General features: G+C 49.2%; 2 protein-coding genes across 3 annotated transcripts in view; one reads left to right on the top strand and one right to left on the bottom strand.

Annotated features, from left to right (window-relative positions):
* MEA1 (male-enhanced antigen 1) overlaps positions 1-698 on the top strand; it is a 1,224-nt gene extending 526 nt beyond the window's left edge. Inside the window, exon 3 of the mRNA XM_071420945.1 lies at positions 6-698. Coding sequence (XP_071277046.1) covers positions 6-169 — 164 coding nt within the window. The 3' untranslated portion in view covers positions 170-698. The remainder of the gene's footprint in view (positions 1-5) is intronic.
* PPP2R5D (protein phosphatase 2 regulatory subunit B'delta) lies at positions 577-27,955 on the bottom strand. 2 transcript variants are annotated; one of them, XM_071420064.1, is made up of 16 exons: positions 27,796-27,955; positions 26,915-27,013; positions 20,245-20,464; positions 19,061-19,260; positions 18,568-18,678; positions 17,111-17,203; positions 16,521-16,651; positions 16,372-16,431; positions 16,081-16,189; positions 15,176-15,229; positions 12,252-12,422; positions 10,145-10,272; positions 6,972-7,073; positions 4,368-4,440; positions 3,813-3,929; positions 577-3,466 (listed from the first exon to the last, which is right to left on the bottom strand). In XM_071420064.1, exons 1-16 carry the CDS (start codon positions 27,820-27,822, stop codon positions 3,329-3,331), a joined length of 1,833 nt encoding a protein of 610 aa, XP_071276165.1. In that variant the 5' UTR covers positions 27,823-27,955; the 3' UTR covers positions 577-3,328. The 2 variants fall into 2 exon arrangements, with proteins under 2 accessions (XP_071276165.1, XP_071276239.1); XM_071420138.1 differs by lacking the exon at positions 27,796-27,955 and adding an exon at positions 27,449-27,584.

Raw genomic sequence — 27,955 nt, 5'->3', positions numbered from 1 at the left:
CCCAGAGCATGTAGAGCTGGTGAAGAGAACGATGGCCAGCGTGAAGCTGCCCACCCTGGGCATCCCCGCCTGGGCCAACCAGATCTCGGAGGAGCAGTGGAAGGACGTGGTGCAGCGCACGCTGCAGGCCCGGCAGAGCCTCGGCGGCCCCCGGCCGCAGTGGAATTGAGGGCTGAGCTGCGGCACAGGGGCTGCAAACCCCAGCCCTCCCTCTACCCTGGAAGCACCCACTGCCTCCGAGCCAGGTGCTGACAGGACTTGCCAGTATCAACCTCCCAGTTTGTCCCACTGACATTGTCTGGTTTTCCTTCCCACTCCTTTTTCTGGGTTCTGGCTGGTGCATAAGTCAGTGTGATGGCCTTGTGTTGGCTTCCTCTACCTCTGAGGAAGCAGATTGGTTTCCATGCCTGGATGCATATGGGATGATGGGGCTTGGCTGGCTTTGCCCAGATTCCCTCAGGACAAACACTGGACTTGGCCCCATGCTGACAGTATCAGAGAAGTCACTCTCCAGGCTAGGGCCCCTCCTCTCAGGATAGGGTCTGTGTGTTGGAATATCACAGGTGGAGCACGATGTGTCATTCCAAGAGATTGGTTTTATTTAGTTCTGTACATACAGGGACATCTGTACAAAATCCAACACTTTCATACTATGTAATGCTCTACTGAAAATAAAGTACACCATATGTACATATGAACTGTAAGCAGCTTAATACTTGTGTCCAGGGTGTGAATGCAGTAGTTTTGCTTTTTCCCTTGGGAGGAGCAAGCCAGGTGGAGTGGAAGAGGCAGCTCCAGTTCTGTCCATTTGGCTGATGTGGGGAAAGGCATAGGCAGAAATGAGCAGCACTAATGCTAGAAACCAAGTATTGAGCAAGGGGCAGCTGTAGCGTGGCAGATGCAGGTCTGCCTATGAGCAGTACATGTGGTGAGAGGGTGAGCACACTCCCCCCTGTCTCACATGGTCCCCTTCTGAGGTGTCCAGGACACTGGAATGAATAGGCAGCAAACAAAGGATGATGTGAAGGTACTAAGCCTAAGTTCCCTGACCCAAAACAAGACACAAAAAGCTATGGGAACATCAAAGCTGTACAGCACATAATCATGATGTGTTACAATCCTGCCCCTGCACATGGCACAACCCCAGCAGCATTCCTCTGGCCAGGGTCAGGGGCTGCCAGCAGAGACAGATCATCTGCAGAACAGTGCCAGCCCCTGCACACCACAAGGTTCTGCTCCCTCTGCAGGCAGAGCAGCCCACAGCGGGGAAAGGCAGCCACTGCCCAGCAGCAAGCAGGCTCAAGTGAGGGCATACCATGCTGTAGCAATCTAAAAATGAGGTCTTGGCTTACAGCACAAAGCTAAGCAGCCAGTTGGAGAGCCTGTGCTGAGACAGGAAGGAGCCTCCTGCCCAGCCCGAGCCTGGCAGCCCTCATTTCCGCTGTGCTGCTCTGGCACCACCCGGTGCATGTCCACATGCTGTGCCAGGCGTGAGGTAATCGATTGGCAGCTGATCATGAGCTCAGACTAATGTTCAAAATAAGCAATAACCTCCCTGAGGTGTTTCTGAAGTCTCCTGACTTTAGAACTGGCCCGTTGCGTGAGGCGGAGGGGAGGTGGGGCCCTGCGTGACTGGGGGATCTCACACATGCACCCGCCAGCTCCTCCCAAGAGATGGCGGCATTCCTGATAAGGGCTGAGCCGGGAGAGAGCTACACGGGGCAGGGATGCAGGATACACAGGTCAAAACAGCCTCGCTGGGGTTGGAGGAAAGATGTGCTGCACACCAGCAGAAAGATTAGAGGGGGTGATGCTCTGACCTGGAAATGGTTTTACTGGTGAGGACAAGCAGATACACCAGAACCTTCTACGACATCCCGTGCTGCTGCAAAGCAGTGTCAGGCTAGCACCAGCCCCGCAGGCTCCCTGCATTACTGCAAACCCACTTTTCAGCTTATGTGTCAAGAAAGCAGGCACAGCAGGTAAGAAGCAAGGACTCCCTCTCTATGACAAACCAGGTGGCACCTCGGCCTGGCACTAAATCTGCACCACAAACAACACGGGTGAAAGCTGGATCACAGGAGCACCCAAGTGCTGCGCAAGCCCCTGGGCTATCAGCAAGTGTTTCTAAATGCTAAGTTAGCACGGCCCCTGATGCACCAGGTGATAACTAACAAGGGCCTCGGGCCACAGCAGGTGCACACGTAACAGGACAGGTGAACTTTGCTCAGAGCACCCACGGAAGCGATTCAGCACTAGTGCTTAGCCATTGATAATAATGAGGAGACAAGTGAACACTCAAACTCAGCCACACCCCAGGAGGCGTAGCCATTGCTTCCACGAGCTTGCAGAAATGACTAGCAGCACAAGCTTCCTAGAAACCCTGGCCCTGAAGAGCTAAGGATGGGATACAGAGACAAAGGGAGAGCTGCAGGAGTATTTTAATTGAGCAGGTAGAGGAAGAAAGTAGAAGTCAGTGGCTGACACCTGCTACAAAGCGGGAAGTTAATTCTGGGCCCACAATTAACCCGAGACATCGGGAAGGAAATGAGTCAGCACGGACCAACACAAACAGCAGAAGGAATTCACTTTCTCACAAGAGAGCTTCTAAGGATGCTCTAAAGGGAGGACTGCAATAGTATGTAGTGCTTGCACCCAGCTTAACTGGGGGTGGCAAAGCACTGAACCCCCACTCCACTGACAGGGAAACAAAACAAGGGGCTTGTAGCAAAAGAAAGGTGGAAGTAAACATTTCCTCTGCTGTACATTAAGACCCTTCAGCTGTGGAGCTGCATCCCAAGGCAGGTTGGAGAGGCAGCAGAGCCTTCACAAACTCTGCTTCTGCCCCATGCTTAGCCTGGCCTCTGACCGTGGCAGGGCTCAGCTGCACAGGCAGCACAGGGGCAGGTGTGGAGGAGATGGGCACTTGGAGTTTGGAGCAGCACACTGAGCCACACACGGCAGGCTCTGCCCAACACAGAGCCTTGAGCAAGGCTCTGGCTGCCTGGCAGAGTAAAATCAGGTGGCAGCTCACAGTGAAGTGAGTCCTGCCTGGACTGATAAAAGCAGAGGTCAGGCAGGCTCCCCTAATGCCTGCAGAGCCAAGGTGGGAAAGCAGGAGGACGGAGAAAAAGCAGGAGGACAGGACAGTGGTGAGATACAAGTTCTAACATAAAACCAGATCTACCCTGGAGGTATGCAGATGGAGTGGAGGACAGGCACAGCTCACCATGTTCATTCCTTACTTATACATGAGAACCGAGTGCATTTCCATGACCCCTGGAGGAAAGGGATGGGGCAGAGCTTCCTGGGCCAGCTCCTGAGCCTGTCAGAGAGCCTCCTGGCTTGAGGTGAGAAACTCTTCTGCTCTCTTGTGGGCCTCCAAGGCTTTTATAGTGTAGACGTCCTGTGGAAGCTCAGACTTCCGGCGCAGCAAAACTTTGTCCTTCTTAATGTCTTTCAGCATCTACAAACAAATCAAAGGAGTCAGGAATCAGTAGCAAACCCCTTCATGCCTTCAGCCTCTGACTCCAACTGCTCTAGGTTATGCTGGGTGGCACTGCAGCATGCTTCAGAACAGGCTGAGAGCCAAACACAGACCAAAAGGACACAAGCTAGTCCCACTGGCACTTTTTCCAGAGTGAGAAGGTTAGAAAAACTCCACTCTTCAGACTACAGGTTGATCTCTTAATGATGAGGAGTGAGAGCAGTGGCATTTACCCTCAGAACATTTGGAAAGAGCCAGTTCTGGCTATGCTGAGTTCCTGGCTGAACTGGGAGCAAGTGTGAAAGGACTCGAGTCCCCTACGCACCTGCACAGCCTCCGTCTCCACCGTTTTCTTCAGGAGCTGTATGTCCTCTGCAGTCGGGGTCTCCGTCTCCATACAGCACACAGAAGGCAAGGGTAGAGGTGCATAATACATGGGGTACTGCAGGCAACACAGACAGCTGGAGAGTCAGCACTCCATCCAAAAGCACACCTTCTCCCCCAGCATGGCACAGTTCTTCCAGCTGCCTTCTCTGGGAAGGCAGCAGTAGGGACACAGGCAGGGAAGGGTATCCTCCCCTCCCCTGTGCCCTCTGACTCCCAGCACACTGCATGTGCAGCTGCAGTTCACAGTGTGGCCCATAAACACATACATGCTCTCTACAGGGCAGTACTTAGAGGTCAGTGCTACAGAGGGACAGCCTGATAAAACACTGCCAACATTCCCAGGACGCTGTTTTTTGGGAGAGACACACCACTGCTGCAGCAGTGTCCACAGGACTGAGATCAGATGTTAAACCTGCTCTCGCGGGCTGAGGAAGCAGGTCGTGACCCCCAGCACATTCTTGCCCCATTCATCCTAGGTCCTGTTGTCGCTCACCTGGGGGTTCAGTCGAGCCAACTCCTCTATCTTTTGCCACATTTCTTCTCGTTCCTTCATCCTGAACCTTCCCCTGCACAGAGAGAGAGCAAGTGTGAACTCCTGGGGAAAGCCCAGCTTTCATTCACAGCATGATAAAAGCAAGAGATAGCAGAAAAGTGCAGCCAAGGGGAAGTGCAGCTCTGTCATTCAGAAATCCCTAATTCTACCTAATTCTAAATCTACAGGTGAGATGAGGCAAGAAGAGGGGACACACTATGGCTAGCAGAGGGTAGGCAGGCATGCTCCTCGCTCACCTCAGAGCACAGGGTGGCAACACTGGGCTGCACAGGTACTTTTGGCCTGGCTTTGTGCTGCCAGGAGTAGAGCAGAGTGTCTGGTTTAATGCCAGAGTGTCTGGGGTAATGCCATGACACCAGTCTGGATTTCAAACACACACTTTCCTGGTGCTCCCCAGATGCAGAGGGACAAACTATATTTTCCAACAGAACTGGGGTTCCATTGCCCCACTGTTCCATCTCTCTCTAGCCATAACACACCAGAGAGCTGCCTGAAGAGCCCAGGCACAGCTCTTGAACTTGGCACAGATTTTGGCACACATGTGAAGTGATAATTCAGCAGGGTCACTGATAAATCACAGGACAGTGAATGTTCTCTGCAAACAGAGATGAGCATCCACCACCCCTTGTTATTCTGTTCTACATTTTAAACAGCTGCACTAAAATCTCAGCTTTATTTCTATTAACTACATGACTTTCATCCCAGCTACTAGTCTCTCTAGTGCCCTATGTATCCATGTTAAGGAAGTTCTTATACTCTGTAATGACATCACACTCTTTAGAGTTCATGTAGGCTCAGAATGAGAATGAAGCTGCCAAGCAGCAGATTGCTCCACCAGAAAACACAGGGTCACAAAAACACCTCCAACAAACCAACCCCAAAACACACCAAATGAATAACCCATTCAGGACAAGACACCACCTGCCCCAACTTCCTCACTGATTTTCCAAAGGATTCTGATAATCCAAACAGTTTAAAGGTATCTGGGGAGACTAGAAAGGTGCAGTCAGCCCATTTGCACTGAACAGCAGAGAGACAGCCTCTCCACATGTTCCTGCAGAGTCTGTCCCTCACGACCACCCTGGCTGTGGCTGCAGAGCTGGGGGTGCAGCAGTGACAGGCCTGAGCTGGCATGTCACTTGTAGGCATGTTACCTAATTAAAAATGAGACTAAGCCATAGTCAGACCTCTCAACATCTGCTTGCAGCCTAACAGTGAACATACAACTCTCTCTCTCTTTCCTCATTTCCTATTTACTCAGTTTGTTTGCACATGCAATCCTTCCCACACATGCTGTTTTCTAGTTCACAGTACAAGGTTTTCTGAAGCCTAATTAAGCACAGAGGCACTAGACAAAAAAAAAAAAAACATCCTAACATGAGCAGAAAACTGCAGCACTACCCATCCTTTTATTGGACAGCACTGAGCTGTTTTGTTAAGCTTTTTCAGAACAATTCTCCATCAGTCACACACCAGTGCTGGGAACAGTCACCTTCAGCAGGCCAGCAGCTAAACAGGGAGAGAAAACTCCTGATGGAAACACTAGGTAGATCTTGTAGGAAATGTACTGTCACTGTGACTTAAAGTGTATGCGAAAATATTGGTGGGCTTCATAAACACCCTAGAATGGGAAAAAAAGAAAACTTGCTTGCTCCCATTTTAGACACTAAAAAACCTTAATTTCTCCATAAGCAGGTTACTCATCTGAAGGTCTGATTCATAAATCAACTTATTACTTATTATTGAGTTACTTACTCCTATTTCACAAAACAACAGAATGTACCCCAGAGTTCCACACTCCCAGCAAGGATTAGCTCTGCTCTCCCCACCAGCAGCCCTGGCTCATCCAGGAATGAGGAGCATTTTTTTACTATTTTATTTCACTAAGTCAGCAGAAAATAGATCCAAAAAAAAAAAAAAAAAAAAAAAAAAAAAAAAAAAAAAAAAAGTTTCCTTCTTGCTTACTGGACTGACTCAGCTCACCAAGGCAAGCCATAGAAGCACCAATATCAGCACAAGGCAGCAGAAAAAGTGGAGTTCTTTCCTCTTTACAGCATCATGGCACAGGTACTTGCTGAGCACAGATTTTATCCCCACCATTCACTCTTTGAAACTGCAGGAATTATTCCATCTTTATCACTGGAAAATTGAAAGCATCCTGTGGCATGAGAGATGTATTATGCCCACTGCAGCAAAACTCTTCAGAAAAGCCTTTCTAAAGCAATAGATTCTACTGACATCACTACAACATTTATGAACTTGTAAGTATTTCCAAGGCAGAACAAAGCTGAGTATTCTCTGTGTGGCAATCTATTTGCTCATGACTCAGCAAACTTTGTCAACCTTTTCTAGGCTACCTGCTTCAGCAGGACTGAAAGGGTTTTTATCAGGGCATACCTCATCCCTACTCATAGTTATGGCTAAGGAATCCTACTTTTTGACAGAATTACTTACCACCTTTCCATTTCCCCTCTGCCTACTGCCATCTACCACATCGAGACTTTAGGATGAGCTCAAGTTACTTGGCAAAAAACTCTTACTCACTTCTGCTTCTCTGCCTTGTATTGCTGTGTGCAGTCATCAAAAAGCTTTTGGTTCATCTCCATGAAGAGCTTCAGTGCATTGTAGATCAGCCCATGAATTGTCCTGCAAAGGAAGAAGGAAAGGAGAACAAGTCATAGTGGGCAGGTTCTTCCACCTGAGCTGGCACCAGCAGCACAGACAGGAGGTAACAGCAGCAGCAACTCATTCTACAGTGATGTGACAAAAGATTCTTACACAATCCCAGCTCTTACCAAGGCAAAATCCCTTCCATAAACACTGCAGGAACTGTACAACAGAGGGAAAGAGATGGTGAAGAAAGAGAAGATCCTGGGACAGGCCTGCTGTGGTCAGATTAATGAGTGCAAAAATACACATTCATGTGTTCATTTCTTGCAGTTATAAGTGGGAAATGAAGGATCTAGGGGCCTGTTCAAGGCTCTTTTCAAGGGGACTTTAGTGCCTCCCACTGTTCACACCACACATACACAATGACTGTTTTGGGCTGCCAGTATTTGGTCATAAGCTTTTCTGCTGAGCTGCCCAAAACATAGCCAGGCAGCAGCCCTGAAGAGATGGGAACCAGCACACAGAATATCACAGAAGGAAAGTCAGCTCTGTGCCAGTGATTTATGGATAGCCTGCACTGTGTGTGAACTCCCTATGGGACAAAGACTCTCCTAGGGAATGAAAACAAGTGTTGAAGCTGTCTCTGAAAGACCTGACCCAGAGGCAAAAGATGAGATTCAGCAGACTAAGCTCTGTGTCTCTACCAGCTCTGCAAATGGAATATTGAAAAGAGATGCAATCCTGCTGGACTTAAGGCTGTCTGAGCAACCAGATGAACTATGTGAAGGAAGAGGAGACTCTGAGGTACTCAACCTGCCCTGAGAAGATGGGGATGTTGCTCAAAGACAAGGAGAAATAAGAGAAAAAGAGTTTCATTTGCAGAACTTCTTCTGCAATACCACTGGGAAGCAGACCAGAAAAGACAGGAACAGCAGAATCATGAATCTTGGCTGCTGCAGGGACATGGAACTGCTGAAGGGTTTCAGACAAGAACATAAAGTCTATTTCTGAGCTCTGGACTTGTCCTCCCACCCTAGAATCAATTTTTAGCTAATTCACTAAAGGAAGTGTGTTAAATCAAATTAATTAAACTTGAATTAACTAGGTAAGGAATTAAATGAAGAAGTCAGAAGAAAGGAAGTTGATAAGAGAACCATAAAACAGAGTAGCATCTAGGAATCAGACACAGGGACAATATTTGACATGGACAGCTGCCCAGTTAGTTCTGCTTTCTCTGTTTTTCCTGTACTCAAGGAGTCAGGCACTGTATTAGCCAAGTTCTCTGGTCACAGAGAACATAAGGGTGGGACATTAGTTAACAAGCAGCCAGAAGTCAGATGGAAAACCTACTGCACATTTCTGAAAGACTGGCAGCATTAGTGATAGGCAGGTATCAAACTCCATGCAGACTCAATGGCCCCAAGGCTGGCAAAAGCAGGTGCCTCAACCCTTGCAGAAGCAAGCCACTCTGGTCTGCTGTGGCCCTTTTCCATGCTGTGCAGAGATGGCTGGGGGCAAAATTAGAGGACACTGAGAAGTTATATTCACATCCTAACAGAAGCTGTAACAGTACAGGCTTTACAGGGTAAAATGCAGCTGCTGCTCCCTGGATGGAATGCTGCTGGTGTGCTCCAAGCCTGCTCCAGGATGGTTCTCCACAGACACAACCTGCAGCCACAGCCCCTGCTGAGGGGATGGAACAGAGGGTGGAGCAAAGTGGAAACACCACGGCCAAGTTCCCTAGGAGTCCTGGCAGGGAGGGGATCTCCATGGTGCTTTGCAGCTGATAAACTGCACAGGGCCTGCCAGCCACGGGAGATAGGAGGTGCCTTGTGGCTGAGCCAGAACAGGGGTGAATTCACCCTCCTTGGATGAGCTCAGTTCACCATAATGCAATTGTACTAACACACATTCCCTTCCCAAAATCACCCTCCTTGGATGAGCTCAGTTCACCATAACACAATTTTATGAACACATATCCCCTTCCCAAAATCACCCTCTTTGGATGAGCTCAGTTCATTACAACACAATTGTATTAACACACAACACAATTGTATTAACACACACCCCCTTCCCAAAATCACCCTCCTTGGATGAGCTTTTTTAACTACAACACAATTGTATTAACACACATCCCCTTCCCAAAATCACCCTCCTTGGATGAGCTTTTTTAACTACAACACAATTGTATTAACTCACATCCCCTTCCCAAAATCACCTCCTTGGATGAGCTTTTTTAACTACAACACAATTGTATTAACACACATCCCCTTTCCCAAAATCCCCCACCCCAGAATGTGACCACCCCTCACAGGGCACATGCTCTGTGCTTTATTGACTACACCTCTGAGCAAAGTGAGAGAATTTTACACCAATCAGTAACAAAGTCACGTATGACTAAGAGTCACTCGAGCTCCACCTAAACATAAAGAAATAGCACAAAAGTAAGCTGAGAATAGGAGTGAGTTAGGGAAGACTCCCTTGTAACTACTGGGATCAGTCAACAGGCTGAACCCATCTTCTTCCCCTGTGGGTAAGAAATGGCATCTAGGAATCAGACACGGGACAATATTTGACATGGACAGCTGCCCAGTTAGTTCTACACACTGGATACTTTTACTGGGAATTAGAGCTTCTCTGAATTGCTTTGAATATGTTTTTGCAGTCAGATACTTTCACTGGCAGTCCCTGAATCTTAACCTGCCACAATTTTATGTTTATAAGGAATGTTACTCCATGAACTGTCAGTGTAAGTCCTTCCCAGGCACTGGCAGTCACCAGCAACAGGGAACATAATCAAATAAAATGGAAGACCTGCTGAGTGGTTTCTCCTATGCTGCTGGCATACTTCCCTGAATAAGTCAGTTGAACTGACCCAGCAGGACTGTTCAATGAAGGGTCCCCCTAATAGGACACTGGCAGACTGGTTGGGTTTTGCTTTTCCTGGGGTGCTGACAGAAAACTCAGAGGGTTCAGGAAATCTTTTTCCATTATACATGCAGATACCACCACCAACCCCATGCATTGCTGCACTGCAGCAGCATGCCCCAAGACTGCCAGTGGGTCAAACAATCCTGCAAGTGTCAGAGCATGGGGGAAAGACCTACTTGTTCCAGTGACTCTTGGAGTTCTTGTAGAGTGCTGGAAACATGATTGGGAGGATTTTGGCTGCATTATCGCTGATCAGGCTCATGATGTATTCATTGTTCCAGTAGTACAGCGCTCGCTCTGCCACCTGCAGCAGGAGACAAAGGCATCCTTGAAGAGGCTCCTTCCAGGAACTCCTGTGGTGCACAGGGAAGCCACCACCCAGCCAAGGAGCCCACATGCTTCCCCACAGCACAGGGCTGACCTTCAGGAACTTCTCTGAGGCCATTCATCCTTTCTTTGCCTTAGTCTCTGCCAACACTTCTCACTTTTCTGGGACAAACCTCACGTTCTTGGATAGACAAGTCAATATATCCATGATTCCAACACCCTTTACACAACACTTAAGGACAGTAATGTCATCTACTACAGGTCCCAATTCACATTAGCTCCAAGCCTTCTTCATTTCCTCAGACTGTCCTCTGTAAAGTTCCACTCCTCCCTGGCTTTCCCACAACAGAGTCTCTCAGGGCTTTGAAGCATGCTTCAGTCACCAGTCCCACAATTCAACCCCCTGATTTAGTAAAGGTGAAAATATGGAAAATCTTGGGGCAGCCATCCTGCTCTAACAAGACAAACAAGTCAAGCAAGTTTCCACACAGTGACAGACTATGCAGGCTAATTTCTGCATTTAGTGCTAGCTTGAGAATGACTTAAAAATCTAGAAAAAGAGACATCCAGACTCAGTTTTGCATTTCAGATAATGCAGAACTTGCTATATCCCCTTAATATTCCACAGAAGTAAATGAAATTAAACTCACTTAGTGTCCACTTACCTATCTTTTGGTTTTCAAGATCTGGTTAAGCTTTTTTCTGCTAGATTAGCACACAATTCACTCAGAGAAAACTCATTCCCACCAAGGTGCTCAGACTCACCAAGAAGTCAATTCCTAATTTTGCTCTTCAGACAAGCTGTAGGCTGTTCAGCCTGACTGTATGGGACACCTTTGGGATTAATTCTCTTAGGCTCTAAAGTGTTTGCACCTTCTCCAGGTTTCTCAGCATTGTTCTTCAGAGTTTGGCAGCAGATGAGGGCTGCTATCAAGTACAGGATGTCTCTCCTCCAGCCTTTACCCTACTTAATTCAAGCTCCTCAGTTCCTTCTGGTAGCTGCCTCCACACCCAAAGGTCACATTAGTCCTTTGGCTCCCACCACCACACCAGGAATCCATGTCCAGCTGGTTTCCATCATGCTCCCCTAGACCTTTACACAAAACTCTTTTTTTGCATACATGTGTGACCTAGACTGACCTTATTTTTGGCTTGCAAACACATGACTTTGTACCTCTCTATACCCAAAGACAAACTGAAGCCAGCCTGCCTCACTGTGCACTCACTCTCACTGGGAGATAGCTGAGTCATTTCTTCTTTAACACTCCACCTATACCTGGGTCAACCAGCAAATGTGTTTGACCAGCAAGCTCTCTTCTTCCTGGGCACTCTTCATGGCAGTTTAAAACTGCCATGAGTGAGTGAAGAACACCTGCTAGGAGCTACTAGCAGGTCCCATCACCTTGTACATTTTAAACCTTAAGACAACCATCCACAGAGATATTAGCCAGCTACTACAACCAGTTTCCCTTCAGTGGAAACAAAGAAGAAACAGACTCCAGTACTTCTCCAGTATACCTCACTCTTCACTACTACCTGTGCCAGAATAAACCAAAGGACTTTCCCAGCACAGAGTCTTTAGTTGGCCTCTCTCCAATACTGCAGAGTGCTTGGTTTTACTCCAACAGGGTGACCCTGGATGGATCTCCCCTCTCCTTGCTAGCCAGAACAGGAGGTGGCAGCACCTGTGCTCCAGCCCCAGCCTGCTGCAGTACCCAGTGCTGAGCAGCACAGAGCAGCAGGAGAGGCTCCACAGATCTGCTCTGTGCTCTCCTTGGATGAGCTCAGGCTGTGGTTGTGCTGAGGATTCTCACTGTTTCCCACCACGTGTCACCCCAATACTCGCCCTGGTCACACCTCCACCTGCCAAATACAAGCCCAAAAGTGTGGTGTCACCCTCACATGCCAAGTGGATTACAAGTCAATGCTCTATCTCCTCCCTGAGCTGCAACCTACCTGGAAGTGTGGGCTGGAGACACATTTGGCCAACTGCCTGAACAAGGGCTCCATAACTTTCACAAACTCAGATGGCTCAATCACATCCAGGATCTCCTCCAGCTCATTTAAAAACATCACCTCTTTGGGACTGTGAGTTTTTGGCCAGAACTTCAGCAAGCCCACAATCACCTGAGTGGGAAGAGTACAGAGACAGTTAGAGGCTCAAAGTCAACACCAGCTGCAAAATAAATTTTTAAGTGTCTGGTCACCACATCAAGAGGGGAGGAAGTAACAGAAGAGACTTTCTCAGTGAGTCAGGGTGGGTGATCAGTGAAGAAAGAAGACAAAAGCCCAAACTCTGCAAAGTTACACTCATGGGAGCAGCTCTCCCTAGGCTGCTATGATTTATTACAAGCACAAAGCTTACAATCATTTCTTATTCCCCACCACAGCTTAACACAGAAGGGTGAAACTGGAGTGGGCAGCAGCTGGCAGATAGTGCAAAGTAACCACAGAAGTTCAACTAATAAAACTGGAAATGCTATAGAGAAGGTGGTCTCTGAAGGGTCATTATTCAAAACACTACAGAGCTTGAATACTGGGGAGCACTGAATAAATAAAGCAATGGATGGGTTTGGGACAAGGAAGGGAAATACTGCTTCACACAAAAGTAACTGGATGATGGAACTCATTCTTGCAAGACTTTGTAGAGATTCAAAGTTGAAACAGACTCCAGAATGGAACAGACAAGTTTATGGAGTTTACACCTAATGGTTATAATTAATTATGACAATGCAGATGCAACTTCTGGCTGAGTAAAACTATTGCTTACAAGAATAGGGAAGGACTGTATCTCACTAGATTTTATTTTTTTATTTTTAATGCTTCCTGTCCTACCCATCCGCTTCTAGACACTATAAAGGCAGGATCCAAGATGCTGCAGACCTTCACTCTGTTGGAAGGAGAGATTCTCACTCTGTGGACACCAGAGGCACACACAGCTGGCCACAGGAGCTGCCCTTTCAAACCTCTGTACTTCAGCTACCTGATCCTGAAGTTGGCACTTGAGAGGAAGCTCAGAGCAGCAGAGGGACAGTAGTGGGCATTGCAACAACAGGATTAGAGATATCTGAGCATTATGTTTCTGCCAACTCAAGGCTTCAGAAACCAGCAGTCCATTATTCTCAATGTTTGTCATTATTCATGTCTGCCATTCAGGCAAGAGTTAGCTTCAATGACTCAGAAGCCATTTCACCTACAAACTAAGGTGGCATGAGGTGTCTGGAGTCTGTATTTGCTATTACTGAGCACATCTGAGGCCTTGCTCACCTGACAGTCTTTCAGACTGTTGTTGAGACAAGAGCTACCACGTCAAGCCTTGCTGAGCAAGCTTCTGGGGGGCCATCTGAGGCAAGTGTGGACCCAGGGAGTAACCTGGCCTCCTTCCAGCACTGCTGGTAACATCTCCCTGTGCATTCAGACTCTTGCTGATGCACAAGCCCTGTAATTCTTCCAGACTTCAGTAACACCAGGCATCTTGGGGGTCTATTCAAAACCTTCACAAGCAAGATGCTTCAACAGAACCCAAGCTGTGGCAGTATGGTCTTGGTATGCCAGGTTGAAACACAACACAACATGCACTGAAGGTAGTGAAATTGGGTCATTCCACTGCTTTCCACAAGCACCAAGCCAGACCTGGGTCTGTAATCCAGGGGCCACTAAAGAGTTATCCAAAAATGTGATGAACTACAGAGCTTTACTGTCTGAATAAGCTACAAAGTGAAATATTGACAGATTTTTATTTCTCTCTCCTCCCTCAACCTTTGAGGTGCTTTGGCAGGAGGCTGTAGGACTGGATGTCAGCCACAGGAAGTACTCAGCATGATCAGGAAGCTACTTTAAGTGGTTTGTTTCAGAGCAGGCTTCTGGGAACATAGGAAATGGAGGAGCCAGGTTTAAAGGAAAAGCTAGGAGGTCTGCTTCAGCACTGCTGGTGTCAGAGCTGTGGAGCCAGAAAGCTGACAACAGCTGACCAGCTTCTACCCAGCACAGGCAGGCCCACCATGAGCACACACATTTGAGGCAGGGAACAGAACGACCTCAGCCAGCATTACTCATTAAAACACTCACACTTGTGGTGCTCCCTGCTACAGTGACAGAAGTGTGTGTTCTCTGCCCATCTGCTGTTTTGAGCCTGTGAAGCTCAGCTCTGTAGAAGACATTTCCTGGCCTGCAGTGGGTGGAGAAACACTTGTCTCCTTCTTGCACCCTCTGCCAAACTGGCATTTAGCCTGGTTAACACTGCAGGTTTGTGCAGACAGTAACTAGAATATGTGAGGTCACCACTTACACTGCTCACATTTTAGAACCTGCTGTTTCCCAGCACCATGTCCTGAAGGCAAATGTGTCTACAATGTCACTTACCTCTACAAAAGTAGCAAACTGATGCTAAAGCTGGAAGGAGAATACTTTCATGAAGGAACAGTGGCATGCCTAAGTAGATGTTGTGTCCCAGGTTCCTAACTTCATCCCCACAATTCTGCAGCCAACTCCAGCAGTCTGGAGGAACTCTTACTATTTCAGGGCCCCCACAGGCTTTGGTTCCATCAGATGGTCATGTATTTTGTCTCTGCAGTATCCCTCATTAGCCAGAAGCTCTGCCCTGGAAGAACAGCTTGGTATCCTATTCCTTCTGCTACACCAAGATCTGAAGCATAGAGGAAGATTACAGCCCACCTTCCTGAAGCTTGCAGGAGAAAATGCTAAAGGCTTGCACATGAGCAGTACAGCCCCTTCTACCCCAGGGAGCCAGGCAAACCCAGTAAACAATACCAGTGAATCCCAGCCTCCTTACAGCAAGGGTGAAAAAAGGGCTGCTCTAAGGAAGCTGTGAAGCTTTTTGGGACTTGACTGTCACACAGAAGTGAAGCAAGATTACTCACTGGCTCTGTCAAGCTGCTGTCTTTCTCCAAGAACTGTACAACACAGTATGCCAACTGTAGGAAAAAAACATGGCAAGATTAGAGCTTCTTCAAGTGTACCCCAGTGCTACCACCTCCTAGGCTGGAAGTAACACCATGCTCATTATGCTGCAGCTCTAAACAAATCCAGTTTACTCATGGCAAGAGAAGACTTTAAGACCAAGCAGGCAGGGCCTGAGCTCAGACATTTGTGCAATTTTAAGGACAAAACTTCAGTCACCCAGAGCAGTCCACAGCCAATACATTCAGATGAAAGCACAGCTGCACACAATGGGGAAGAACAAACCTGACTGACACAAAGCCCTGCCCCACAGAAATAGGGCTGAGACAACAGACATCTCTACTTAGTACCCATATTTTTTCACTTCCTATCCCAAGTTCTCATCTTCTCTATTCTTCTGTTATGTACTCAGAATTGGAAGAAATTAATCTCTAAGCCAATCTAGCAGACTAGCAAGCCAACTTCTCCACATATCTCAGTGGTGACTAATAGCTGATACACCACATGCACAGGCTGATGACTGCAGCTAGGAAATTTACCTCTCTGGTTTCAGCAGGCCCCTAATATTTCACAAGCTTCCAGCACAGAAAGACAAAGCAAGCCACAGCATTAAGACACTGGGAAATGTCAGGATACTCCCCTATAATCCAGTGGCACAGGCCCAGACAGCACAAGAATGGAATAACCACTATAGTATGGGACTAGTGCAGAGCCCAGAACACTTCACAGCAAGAACTTGTACAATGTGGCCTGGTGGATAGCTATAAACAATTAGCTTATAAACTAATATAAATATAGAGAGCTTTTAACAGCTATAAACTCTTGCAAAATCCCAATCTGCCCTTGAACTTGAAGCACTTCTCACCTGTGGATGGTACACACTGAGAGACTTCACTTTGTGCAGTGGTAACAAGACTCTGATGAGGAACATCTTGTGCTCTTCCTTCAGAGGCAAAGCAAACCCATTGATTATGCTGAGAAGAAACAAGAGTCTTGTTAAAATTTTGACCCAGCAGAAATACAGTGCCTCTCACCTCACAAGACACCGTAGTCCTGCAAGGACTGCTGAAGGAAGGCACTGCCTTTTCACACAGCACACTGGGCTGGGAGGCCACTCTCACTATGGGCCCTCTGGGACTCCCAAAAGTGGCCTTACCTTCCCAGGATCTCCAGTAGCTCTGCAATCCCATTGTGGTGTTCTGTTTCATAGATGAACCTAAAGAGAAGGATGAGAAGTCATTGCCAAATGCTGGAAGGAAAAATGCTGGAGACAGGGAGTCTACATGGTAGTAAGAAAGAGCTCACCTGTAAAATATATTATTGATCTGCCTCCTCACATATGCTCTCAGACCCAGGAACTTCCCATAGATCCTGTGCAGAATAGTTTTTAGGAAGTCTCGTTCTCTGGGGTCTTCACTGTCAAAGAGATCCAGCAGCTGTGGGGAGAGAAATTCAGTCAGTGCCTGCACACTGCCTCTCTGGGCAAAGCTACCAGCAACACAGGGCACTGCTCCTGTTTGGCAAAAACAGCTCTTTCAGCTGAGTGATGCCTTCAGCACCCGGAGCACAGTGGTCATTTCCCTGAAACATGTGACCTCCTAGTCACAAGCTGGAACCATCATCATTCCTTTCACCTTCAGAGGCACAGTGATGGCCTGCACATTCTACACAGCTGCACATCCCCAGATTTCCCCTGCAAGGCCCCCGTGCCTCTTTTCATCTGTACAATGAGTTATGGGTTCCAGTGACTACAGCTCACACACAGCCTTGCCCTGCACAGAAAATTCTGTCTGCTCATTCAGGACAAATAAAGAAAAGTCACATAATCAAGCACCAAAATCTGCTGCAGGTCCTTCCTAAAGGTGGTGCACAGTGGCAGGGCAGCAATTACTTACAGATAGCACAAACTTCTGGTCAATGTATTTCTTGGCTACATTTGGTTGAAAGTCAGGCGACTCCAGGAACCTGAGGAAGAACTCGTACACCAGCTGTCAGGGGAAAAGGAGAGACTACTTAGAAATCTCCCTGTCCTCTCACCAGTGTTTACTTCAGATTTTATGTCTTCCTTCTCCTTAAGGATTCAGGGAAAGGCTGGAAAGCCCAAACAGGAGCATAAAAGCCAGTGTTTCCTTACCCAGTGGGATCAACTCAGCTGCCCTTGCTTTAATGGGCAGGAGTCTCTGGTGGCACATAACTGCCCAAATCTGCCTGAGATCTCAACACATCAGGTCTCCCAAAGATAACACCCACCTACTCAGATTAAGACATTAGGCCTGGGAAACTCTTCTCCCATCTTCAGCACACATCCCTACAGAGATCAGAAACCTCCAGAGATGGCAAAGGCTCAGACTCATGTGGATGCCCTTGAGACATCCAAGGAATAACAGAAGAGCAGAGAAATTAAACAGACCCCAGAAAAACACGCAGTGTCCTCTGCCTCCTGGGTACTGACTCAAGGTTGGCTTGGCCTCACTAAGCCAGGAGAGCTGCATGCTGTGTCCCACTTGGAAAACAAAGGGCAGCTTGCTTTAAGAAGGCTGTCAGTGCTGAAACATCAAATTCTGGTCCTGCTGTTCTCTGAGAGGACTGAGTCCACTCTCATTTCTCCTAGCGGTCCTGAGGGGGCACTAGGCCAAACAAGATCAATGCATTTGAAAGGTCTGACTTTGGAATTGAAGGAATGATAGGACCGTGCATCTACAGGTAGGGCCTGGCTGCCAAGGACAGCAGTAAAGAAAAAACTGAGGTGCTGACCAAAAAGTTCAGCATTCAGTTGCCAGAAATCAATCCATGCTGGCTGCTGCTGACTCAATTCTGAGAAACAAATGCTGCCTAGCATTCACAGCATTCTGGTACTGAAGACACGCTATTTCTATCAATGCTCACATCCCTATGTCAACTGCAGCAGTGAGAAGTGATTAACCACTGCTGCAGAATGACACCTTATTTCTTCTCTGTATTTTCTGCTTCATTCTGCAGTACCTGCCTCTTTTTCTGCCTTTGTCTGCTTGACAACACATCCCTGTGCCAGTGCCTCGAGCTTTCCTCCTGACTTCCACTGCTGAGCTCTGCTAAACCACACTCACTTGTCACTTTCCTAACCCTTTTCATCTAGTCTGTCTAAAGCCATCTGCAGGAGAATGTTGCATAGAGGCATCAGCCAGTTCCCAGGACACCCTTGCTTCCTGCACTACCTAAGAGTCACCTCTGACCCCAGGGTAGCAGGCCTGGTCTTTCCCCAGCAACCCTTGCAGGCTGGTGAAGCAGCAATGGCAGGGCTGGCCGCCTCTACACGGACTCTTAACTTCTGGGAGATAAATTCACCAGATTTATATCCTCCACTGCTCCTCACCTGAAGGTGTGGCCAGGCAGCCTCTAATGTAGGCTCATCTTCTTCAGGGTCAAATTCTGCTCCTGTGGGATTGGACGATGGTGGGAGTGTCCGGAAGAGGTTCACTGAAAACTGAGGTGAGTGAAAAAGTTGCATGAATGACATTGTGACACCTCATGATGGTCCTCCATACAGCAAATCCTTCACTGCAGTGTCATTTGTCACAGCTGTGCCCACAGGCTGATCCCTTCCTGCAGGCTGCAGGGCTACAGTCTGCACAGGACCTCCCCAAGTGCAGCCTGTGCCAGAGACAAGAGCTTCCACCTCTCCCCACAGCAGGCAATATCACTACCACCACCCCCACACACACTTCTCTTTCTGGAGGTGGGGAGATAAGGAATGGGTAGGACTGGGGTCACACTCCTCTCTGACAAATCCCCATCCCCTCCTCCTCCCACACTTCCCTGTTTCTTTGGCACACAGAAGCCACACAAACACTGGCTCCGTGCCCTACCATGATAACAGCTTCAGGATAGATGGCCTCGGTGACAACATCCCGGTTGTGTGTGATGTATTCCACCATCTCATTGAGACCTGCTCGCTTCACCTCCTTGAACTTCAGGTCACTGAGGGGGTCAGAGATGAAGTCAAAAAGAACACAGCACTGCCGCAGCTTCTGGATGAAAAGCTCTTCTCGTTCGTGGGGAGGAGCATCTGTCAGAGAAAGCAGGGACATCTGTCCTTGGAGACAGGCACATCATCTTCCTGCTTTACCCAGGTAGCACCGTGGTTTGCTCCCTGTGGCTTCCCCCTCCCCTGTCACATTGCCCTTCAACTGTTGGAGGGAAGAGGGAGAGGCAGTGTTATCCCTGCTATGGACATGGGACAAGGGAGGCAGAGAGGATGTCAGGCCTCTGAAGCAGCTATCCCAAGAGGGGATTTCAAATGTGGTAGCAGTTTCTAACCTGATAAGCACTGGTCTCTTCTGTGTACAGAGTACACTAAAAAAGGAGCTCAACCAGCTCCCATCACAGAGCAGTGGCAGCCATGTCCTGCACCCCAGAGACACAAAGGGAGCTGGGCAGCACACGCTATAGCCTAACCCTCCTGCCAGAGAACAGGGCCAGGCTGGCAGGAGCTGTACATTAACAGATTCTCTTTTTGATACAACTGGAAACTACACACTGCCTCAGCCTTCCCCAAAGGCTTGTCTGTGTCTGTGAGCAGCACCAAGAAATGGCTCTGCCTCAATCACTGCTGAAAATGCTTTCTCCTTGTCCATACTCATGTTTAATTGCAACATAATGTACACTAAGTGCTAACACCAAGCTGCCCTAATGTGGACAGGTTCAATTGCACTACCATAATTTGCAATGGAAACACAATGAGGAGAAAGCCTGGTCCTTCCCCAGGAATGGGTGGATGTAGGAACCAAGGACAGTCTGCACCAAGGTCTCTGCACTTTACCACCTTCCTGCACAACCTGCTGAAGAATCTGAGGCAATCCTCAGTACACAGAAGCAGGTTTAAATACCTCAACTGGGAAGGTAAGTATGAAGTTTGCATTGAGAATACTCTGATTATTTCAGACCATCCATCAACTCTCTCTGTGCTAACAAGCCAAGCACCTTTCCATGTAACTAGCTGGAGAAACTGCAGCTTGCCATGCAGGTCACTTCCACCCCACTGCCTCTTTACCTTTGAGGGCTGGGAGTTTTTGCAGCTCCCGGTTTTTGCTCAGATTGAAACGGGAAGAGCTGTGCCGGCGCTCCTTCTTCACAATCTGGGGTCCCCCTGAGTACTTGATTTTGTTCAGCTGGGTTGGGGGGGGAGCGCTGTTGCTGGGCCGCTTGTTTGAAGTTGGCTGCTGCTGTGGCTGCTGCTGTGCCTGCTGAGGCTGCTGCTGAGGCTGCTGGGCCTGGGGAGGGAGAAAAAAACAACTCAGAAGCTTTTACTTACAAGCCTCATAAGCAGATGCCCATCAGCATCTTCTTGGAATGAAGAAACCTGGCAGGTTTTTCACTGTTGCACTTGCAGTTGAGTGCATCTCACCAGCTCTAGAGCTGCTGGTTGCCTATGCAGCATACCTGCAAAGTAAACATCAGTTTTACTCATGTCTGCAAGGTACCACAAAGACAGTGGAGCCTCTCAGCACAGCCAGTGCTATGGGTGTGGAAAGCAAAGTCACATCTTGTGACAAATTACATGGAGCAGAAATAAGAACTTTCTGTGCTCCAAACAGAAATCTCAGCGTGCTGCTGTCCCTGCAGCACTCTGTACAACACACAACAAACAAGTTTAGAAAACCAGCAATTTGCTTCCTTGTCCCTGTGCAGGGAATCACTTGTGAAAAAGCAAAGCATGTAGTACAGAGCAGACATAAAGGCCTTGGAAAGGCAATAGTGGAGACCACGACAATCATTGCTGCACTCATGGTCCATTAGCACCTGTAACCCACATGGATCATACACACAAACATATAGAACCTTAGATCCCAGGCTGTGGGCTCTCCCAGCCCATCCTGGTTGCTCTCTCCCATCTCTGCCTCACTGCTGTCTGGACTTCTGTAGATGGGCTTTTCCCACATCACTCCTTTTAGCCACACAAACTCTCTGCCTGCATTCTCCTCTCCCACTGCACTAACAGAGGCACTTTCTCATGTTTAGCATGTGACCAGAAACTCAAGCCAGTGTTTGCTCAGCTCAGCTCTCTTCTGACCTTGCTGAAGCTCTCTTGGTTCAAGTCCCACTTGGACCATAATGACTCAATAACTGACCCTTTAATTTCACACTGACCCAACCTATGGAAAACTCAGACAAAAGAGGGCAACATCCTGCCAGGAAGCAGAGGCATTAGCTGGAACCAGCACCCAGCCTACCCTGGCTGTGCTGCATGAGCCACCTCCTTCCTGCTGGTACATGAAGCCAAGGAGCTGCAGCATGAACCTGTTTAGGACACAGCAAGAACAGCACAATGGATGGGGAGCAGAGGTGAGTGAAACTCGTGGACATCACCTCCTTCTTTCCCCATAATTCTCTGCTGCCACAGAGAGCACAGTGGCAGGAATGCAGGCCTCACCAGAACAGTGACCAGCAGTGTTTTAAGGGAGTGCAGGAGCTCAGCAGAGCTTGCCACCCTCCAGATGGCCAGTCTCTTCCTGGCTGAGCTGCAGCTACTCTGCACAGTCCTTTCCCTGGTTTCCAAAGAGGTGCAGCACAGCACTGCAGTACAAGAGCAAGAGTTACTGTACCTGCAGCATGTAGGTAGGAACAGGGAAAGCTGTCTACAAGGAGATGCTGCTCTACAGATTGGGATCTGTAGAGCAAGTGTAAAGACTCCTCATGGACAACAGGGCCCAAGGCAAAACATCAATTTTTTTGCCAAGCCATTACTTTGAATGAGAAATCAAAAAATTTGGTTCTGATCTGGCTCTGTTTGAAGGAAATCTTGAGTGGTTCTGTTTCAAGCTCAGCTCCAAGTCAAGGTGGGGGGAAGACAACAGGATTTGAACTCTCTACAGTTTACATTTGTTTCAATTCCCTTCACAGAGCAGCGTTGTCCCATGATGAGAGGAGGGAGCCAGATGAGCTTGTGATAAAAGCTGCAGTGTCTGCCAAACAAAGCAGGCCCAGACTACAAACTGAAGGCAACTTATCCTAAAGAGTCTCAGTCTCTGCTCAGTTAAGCCAGGACAAAGCCTTGCTGGCGAGCCTCCAAGACTGTAAAGTTCATTTCTCACCCTGAATATGTGGGTGTCAGGGCAGTGTGAGCCACCCAAAATATTGTCCAGATGCCTTTGGGAATCCTCACCTCTGCATCACTCTCCTTCCACAGGGAAGCAGGGAAAAAATCTGAATGCTGAGCCACCACAGAGCAAAGATGGTAGAGAGAGAAACAGAAGATGCACTGGTGGCCTCCCAGGTAACACTGAAGGAAGCAGGACACATGGGCCCTCCTAGCTGATGGGACATGCCTGTGGACTCCTCATCCACCCAAAAACCCCACAGGCAAATGTTCAGAGCATGGTGTGTTTACTGTTTGTGAACAGGGGGCTGGAGAAGTCCACCAGTCTTCAACAGTCCACAGTCTTCAACATCTTGCACGAAGAGAGACAAAACATAGTTTCAGGTTTAGCTGCCAGCTATTTAAGAAACAGCCATGCACATAGAGAAGTCTCACAGCTGAGATTGCTAGGGAAAACCTGATGGCTGGAGTGGTCAGATATACTCATATGCTGCAGGGCTCAGAGGGTTTATGATGGGCTGCTTGTACAGGCACTTTCTGGGATCAAATTGAATCCCTGCTTTCAGGAGGTGCTTCCTGTGGCAGGCCTGCTGTCCTGCTGCCTTCAACACCTCCTACCTTGGCCACATGAATCAGTAGAGGCTTATTTTAAGTTTCCTAACACTTTCTTCCCTGAAGTTTCCATCCCTGAAAACACAGCAGACTACTGAACCTGAAAGCTTTTCTCTTTATGTACAGACTCTTTCCCTGATACCAACACCAGCTCCATGGCTGCAGGCACCTCCCTCCCTGAGCAGGCCCAGCCCCTCCTGACAAGCAGGGCTCACACACCGTGACAAAGCCAACAGCTTGGGGGACACTGTTTGCTGTGCCTGTTACACTGAACATGCTGAAGTAACCAGAGAACAGCACAAGGTGTTTGCACCAAGCACAGTGGGGTAGCCCCACTTCCCCCACTGCAGTGAAGCAGCTCCTTGTGCCAACAGGACAGGCCACCCTTAAATGAAACTGAATTACAACTCCTGCACACAGGCTCCCTGCCTCCAGAGCACTCCCTCCCCACTGGTTCCCACCACCTCTCCTCCTAGTTAGGAACTTGCCTGCACAAGTCAATGAGCCCCAGGCCCTGAGCTTGCTCTGTGCCATTCCTCTTCACCCCAGAGAGCAGAGATCCTCTTCCCCCAGCCCCCCTGAGCTGTGCTGGCTCCTCCTGCTCTCCCCTAGCCGTGCATGACCTCACCTCTGCAGGCACTCCTACTGCAGCTGGGTGCATCGCCACTCGGGAAGCCCTTTCTGCCTCACTGGTCCCTTGAGCATCCCCTGCTTGCTAAGCTTCCCAGCCCAGATCTGCTCTCAGCTCCTCCTCCTCCTCCTCAGATGACTGTTCCCTTCCCATCCCTCAAGTCAGTACCTGCTCTCTTTGTCTGCTGTTACACAGCTTCCCTATTAAAATGAGGCTCTCTGCCTCAGAAGTAGCACGAACACTGTAATGCCTGTCTCTGAATAATGAACTCCAGGTACTGCAGTAACAAGCCCCATGGAGATATGTGCAAAACATGAAAATACAGCCGCTCACTGAAAAGGTACACCCTCTCCCAGAGCTGCAAATCTCATCAGCAAGGCTCCAAGCTGCCCTTGAGGCTGCAGAGCAACTCCCATCTTTGCTGCTGCTAATGCCTGCTCCCACTTCCAGGTCATTAACTCTTTTCCCCACCCAGCTGCCTCTCCCAGTCTTTCTGGCCAGGAGGAGTAACTCTTTCTCATCCTCTCATTCAATGCTGCCTTGGTCTCTGACATTATTTTTTTTATTTTTCTCCTTAAATAGCTACCCAGAAATTCTCTGCATTCACATACTCATCATATTCCAGAGGGACTGAATTAAACATACCTTTCATTTCCCACTCCCTGCTCTCATGTTTTACTCCACTGCTCCTTGTCTCTTCCACAGCAAACTGCCCCCACAAAGCCAGGGGCTGGCCAAGCTCTGCTGGCTATTCACATCAGAGAGATGCTCATCTTGGAGTAAAACTGAGAGCACTGCACTACCCCTGGACTTAAGAGAGAATCCAACACTTGCCCTCCCTTGTGGATGTGCCTGCTTTTCAACATATCTGCCCTTCCACATCAGCTCCACTACAAGCTCCTTTGCTGCACAGAACAAAGCACTTTGCTTAGGGGGTTCTGGACTGGCTCCTACCCTCTTCACCTCCCTCCACAGAGATCCCCATAGGAGCTCTTTGTCCACTGCATTTGCCCAGATCCATCAAAACAGAGCTGCTCTGTAACAAGCTTTACTCATCCCACCAGCTAGACAAGTTGCCTGCAAAACAAATCATAACTTTCTGGTACCAGAAAAAATTAAAGTTGATTCTTTTCCCTGCTCCATGGAGCATGGTGTGAGAGAAAAAAGCACTGGAAGAGGGCTGCCCACATGGCTGCTCCCCTGCTGCAAGCCCATTAAACATCTACTGAGATATGAAGAAAAAGGAAAGATTTTTTTTTTAGTGCACCCAATTTTCACCCTAGAACAGGCAACCAACCAACCATAGCTCCACAAGGGAATTCACAGGGCATGAAACTCTCACAATGGCAGCAGAGGTATCCAGGTTGGGCTCAGCCCATCAACCCCACCAGACAACACCACTCCCAGCGTTTCACAAGTCAAACCACCTCTTGCTTCTGACATAAGGAAGGAGTTTTGCTCCCAGCACACATTACCTAATTCTTCACCCATTGTGAAAGTCAAAATACCTTTCTGTGTTTCCTGAAGAGCAAGAAAATCGCATTCAAACTGGCATACATTTCTTCTTATCAAGCAAAGAGCTCTCTTCCATTCTGCAGCAGAGTACTCCAGAGATAGGAAAGCACCAAGAGGGAACAAACTTCACTGCAGACTCAACAGAGAAAGGAAGAAGAGACCTGTGGCAGTACACACTGCAGAGGTGTCTCCTTTCTGCTCTGCTCTCTGTTCCTATGATCAAAGGAGACACAGCTTTCCATCTTAAAGGAGGGCTGGATTTTGTCTGGAGTATGAGGAAGTGGCTAGGTATGTTTTGTGGGAGGGAATTTTAGACACATCACTCCTAAGTTTCTCCTGCACCCAGGCAAATATTACATGCCATTTCAGGTCACAAAAGGAAGCCTGTCACCTGTGACATTCTTCCCTTCTTACTGCACCACTTGTAACCAGGAGAGCAGTGCCACAACAGCCTGATTTGGATGGGCACATCAGAGTGACCTGCTTTGCTGGCTATCCATTGCAAATCCCAGACTTTCCTACACCTTTCCAGAGCTGTGAACTCAGCAAAGAGTTCCACATAAATAAAAGGTAAGTCTGACCCCATAATGCCAACACAGGAGTTCTCTCACTTCCTTGGAGTCTGCAGGCAGCTCTCCCACCAAGCTGCTTTCAGCTGCATACACAGAATAATACAGATAGAGGCAAAGGCCAGGATGGAGGATCTACAAAACTGCAGCCTGCTCCAAGGCACACAAAGTAAGAGTGATTCCTTGCTGGCCACATGGCAGGTCAGGCATGAGCACAAAACTGAGTGGCTTGTAGTGGGTTTATTTTCTGAGGCTCTGCAATGCAGATCTGTGCTTTGGAGTGGACTCTAAAATAACATTGACTACAGCCATGCCACTGTACTACACATTTCTTCCTAGACTTGATTAGCCCTACATCTCTCCTATGCCCAACCCTCCAAATGACAAGTGCAACATGTCCCAGACAAGACTAGAGCACACAAGCTTCTATGGATGTAGAAGTGGCACAGCTTGTTTGCCAAACTGCAGCTTTGAAATAAATAAACCACACATACGTGCATGCTTCCTCAGATGTGTGTAACATTCTTCTGAGACGATTCTCAAATTCCACAACCACTGCCTGAATGCCAGACAAACTCAGAACTACCAGAAAAGTTCCAATTAACACAACTTTGTGCTAATTCTAAGGACAGCTTATCATACTATCATATTCTGCTGAGGCCATTCTAATGTATCTACCCTGGCAACATCCAAACTCAGAGTGAGACTGCACATCTGGGAATACAGACTGTGCCTTCTTGTGAGGAATGCTGCATTCAGCAACAAGGCTGTTATACCAAAGGAGAGCCATTTAATCTCTAGTAGTTCATTCTTTCAAGTGCTCCTATCCATTACTTCCTCATCTCACTCCTCCAGAAAACGCCTCAGAAGAACAGATCTTTTCCCATTGCTTCTCACTACTCTCCCACTCTGACACAAAGTGACAACAGAGTTGATGGCACTTTGCTCTGACAGGAGCAAGGAGGCTGCTCCCATCTGCCAGGCTTCCACCTCCTTGATAATCATGGCATGTCCCTTTGTGCAGCCAACTTTGCCATGCCCTGCCCACCTCTGTGAGCACCACTTGCCCTCAGCTTTGCGCCAAATGTCTTTTTGCAGGTCTGTAGGGTATGAGACTCATCAGCTGGTCTCATCCATAGTCATTGTTCCCTTTGGGCCAATTTTCCTTCTCTGACTCCTTAAGATCCTGGTGAAATGTGTTATCTGGTGGAACACCTTGAAGCAGCTAAAATGAAAGATTTTATTCCTCCCCAAAGTTTGCACATGCACACTGCTGTACCCAAGGTGAAAGCCTTACCTCTTCTGAATTCTCTGCCCCACCATCCTTCCCGCTACTGCTGCTGCTGCTGCTGCCGCTGCCAGGCTTTGTGGTGCTTTTGGTAGACTTTGGAGACTCCTGAAAGGATGAGAACACAATCAGAGAAAACTCCACCTTGCTCAGAATTTCAGCATCTCTCTGCAGAGCTCAGGTGTGAGCAGCCACAGAGCACTCCTGCAGCACGCCCTGCTCCGGACATCCACTCCCAGCCCTTTCTCCCTGGGAAAGCCATTCCGAACGGCTCCCGCGGCGCTGACGCCCAGGGCGAGGCCAACCTCCCAGCCAGGAGCGATGCTGGCATCTCCCGTCCCGGTCACCGCGGGCTGACCCCGGCGGGTGACAGGGCCCGGTGCCCACCCAGCCCTTCCCCGGGGCGCGGCCTCATCGGAGATATGCGGTGCCAGGGCACGCTCAGCCCCGACCCAGCCGCCCTCGGCGGTGGCAGAGGCGGATCCGGGCCCTCACCCCGCCGGCGGAGGGAGCAGCGGGGCCGCGGCGTGGGTGCGGCCGTACCTCACCCACCGGGAGCATCCCCGCGGCCGGCGGAGCGCGCAGGGCGGGCCGGGCCGGGCCGGGCTCGCACGGAGGCACCGCCGGCCGCCCCTCGCACCCTCGCACCCTCCCGCCCGCCTCCCCCGGGCCCGCGCGCGCCCCCGCCGCCCTCCTGCGCCACCCGACCCGCCCGCCGCGGGCGCGCGCCCGCGCCCCCGCCCCCTGCCGGCCACAGCCCCGTGCGCGCCCCCGCCCGAGGGCTGAGCCCAGGCAAGGCCGCGCCGGGGAGGGGCGGCGGGAGCGAGCCGTCGGCCGCCGCGCCGCGCGCGGGAGCTCCCCCGGCGCCGCCGCCGCCCCCGGGGCCGCACCTTCTCCTTCTTCAGCTTGTAGGGCATGGTGAGCGCCGGCCCCCAACCGCTCCGTGCCCGCCGCCGCCGCCGCCGCCTGCGCCCGGGCCCGGCTGCAGCGCCCCGCTCCCATTGGGCCAGGCGCGCCGGCCTGCCTAGCAACAGCCTCCGCCGCCGCCGC

This window comes from Agelaius tricolor, unplaced genomic scaffold (genome assembly GCF_023055355.1).
Source record: "Agelaius tricolor isolate 1412-34295 unplaced genomic scaffold, bAgeTri1.0.p SCAF_1, whole genome shotgun sequence".
Lineage (NCBI taxonomy): Eukaryota > Metazoa > Chordata > Aves > Passeriformes > Icteridae > Agelaius > Agelaius tricolor.
Note: the sequence above shows the minus strand (reverse complement) of the source record. Positions and strands in the feature narration are given on the sequence as shown.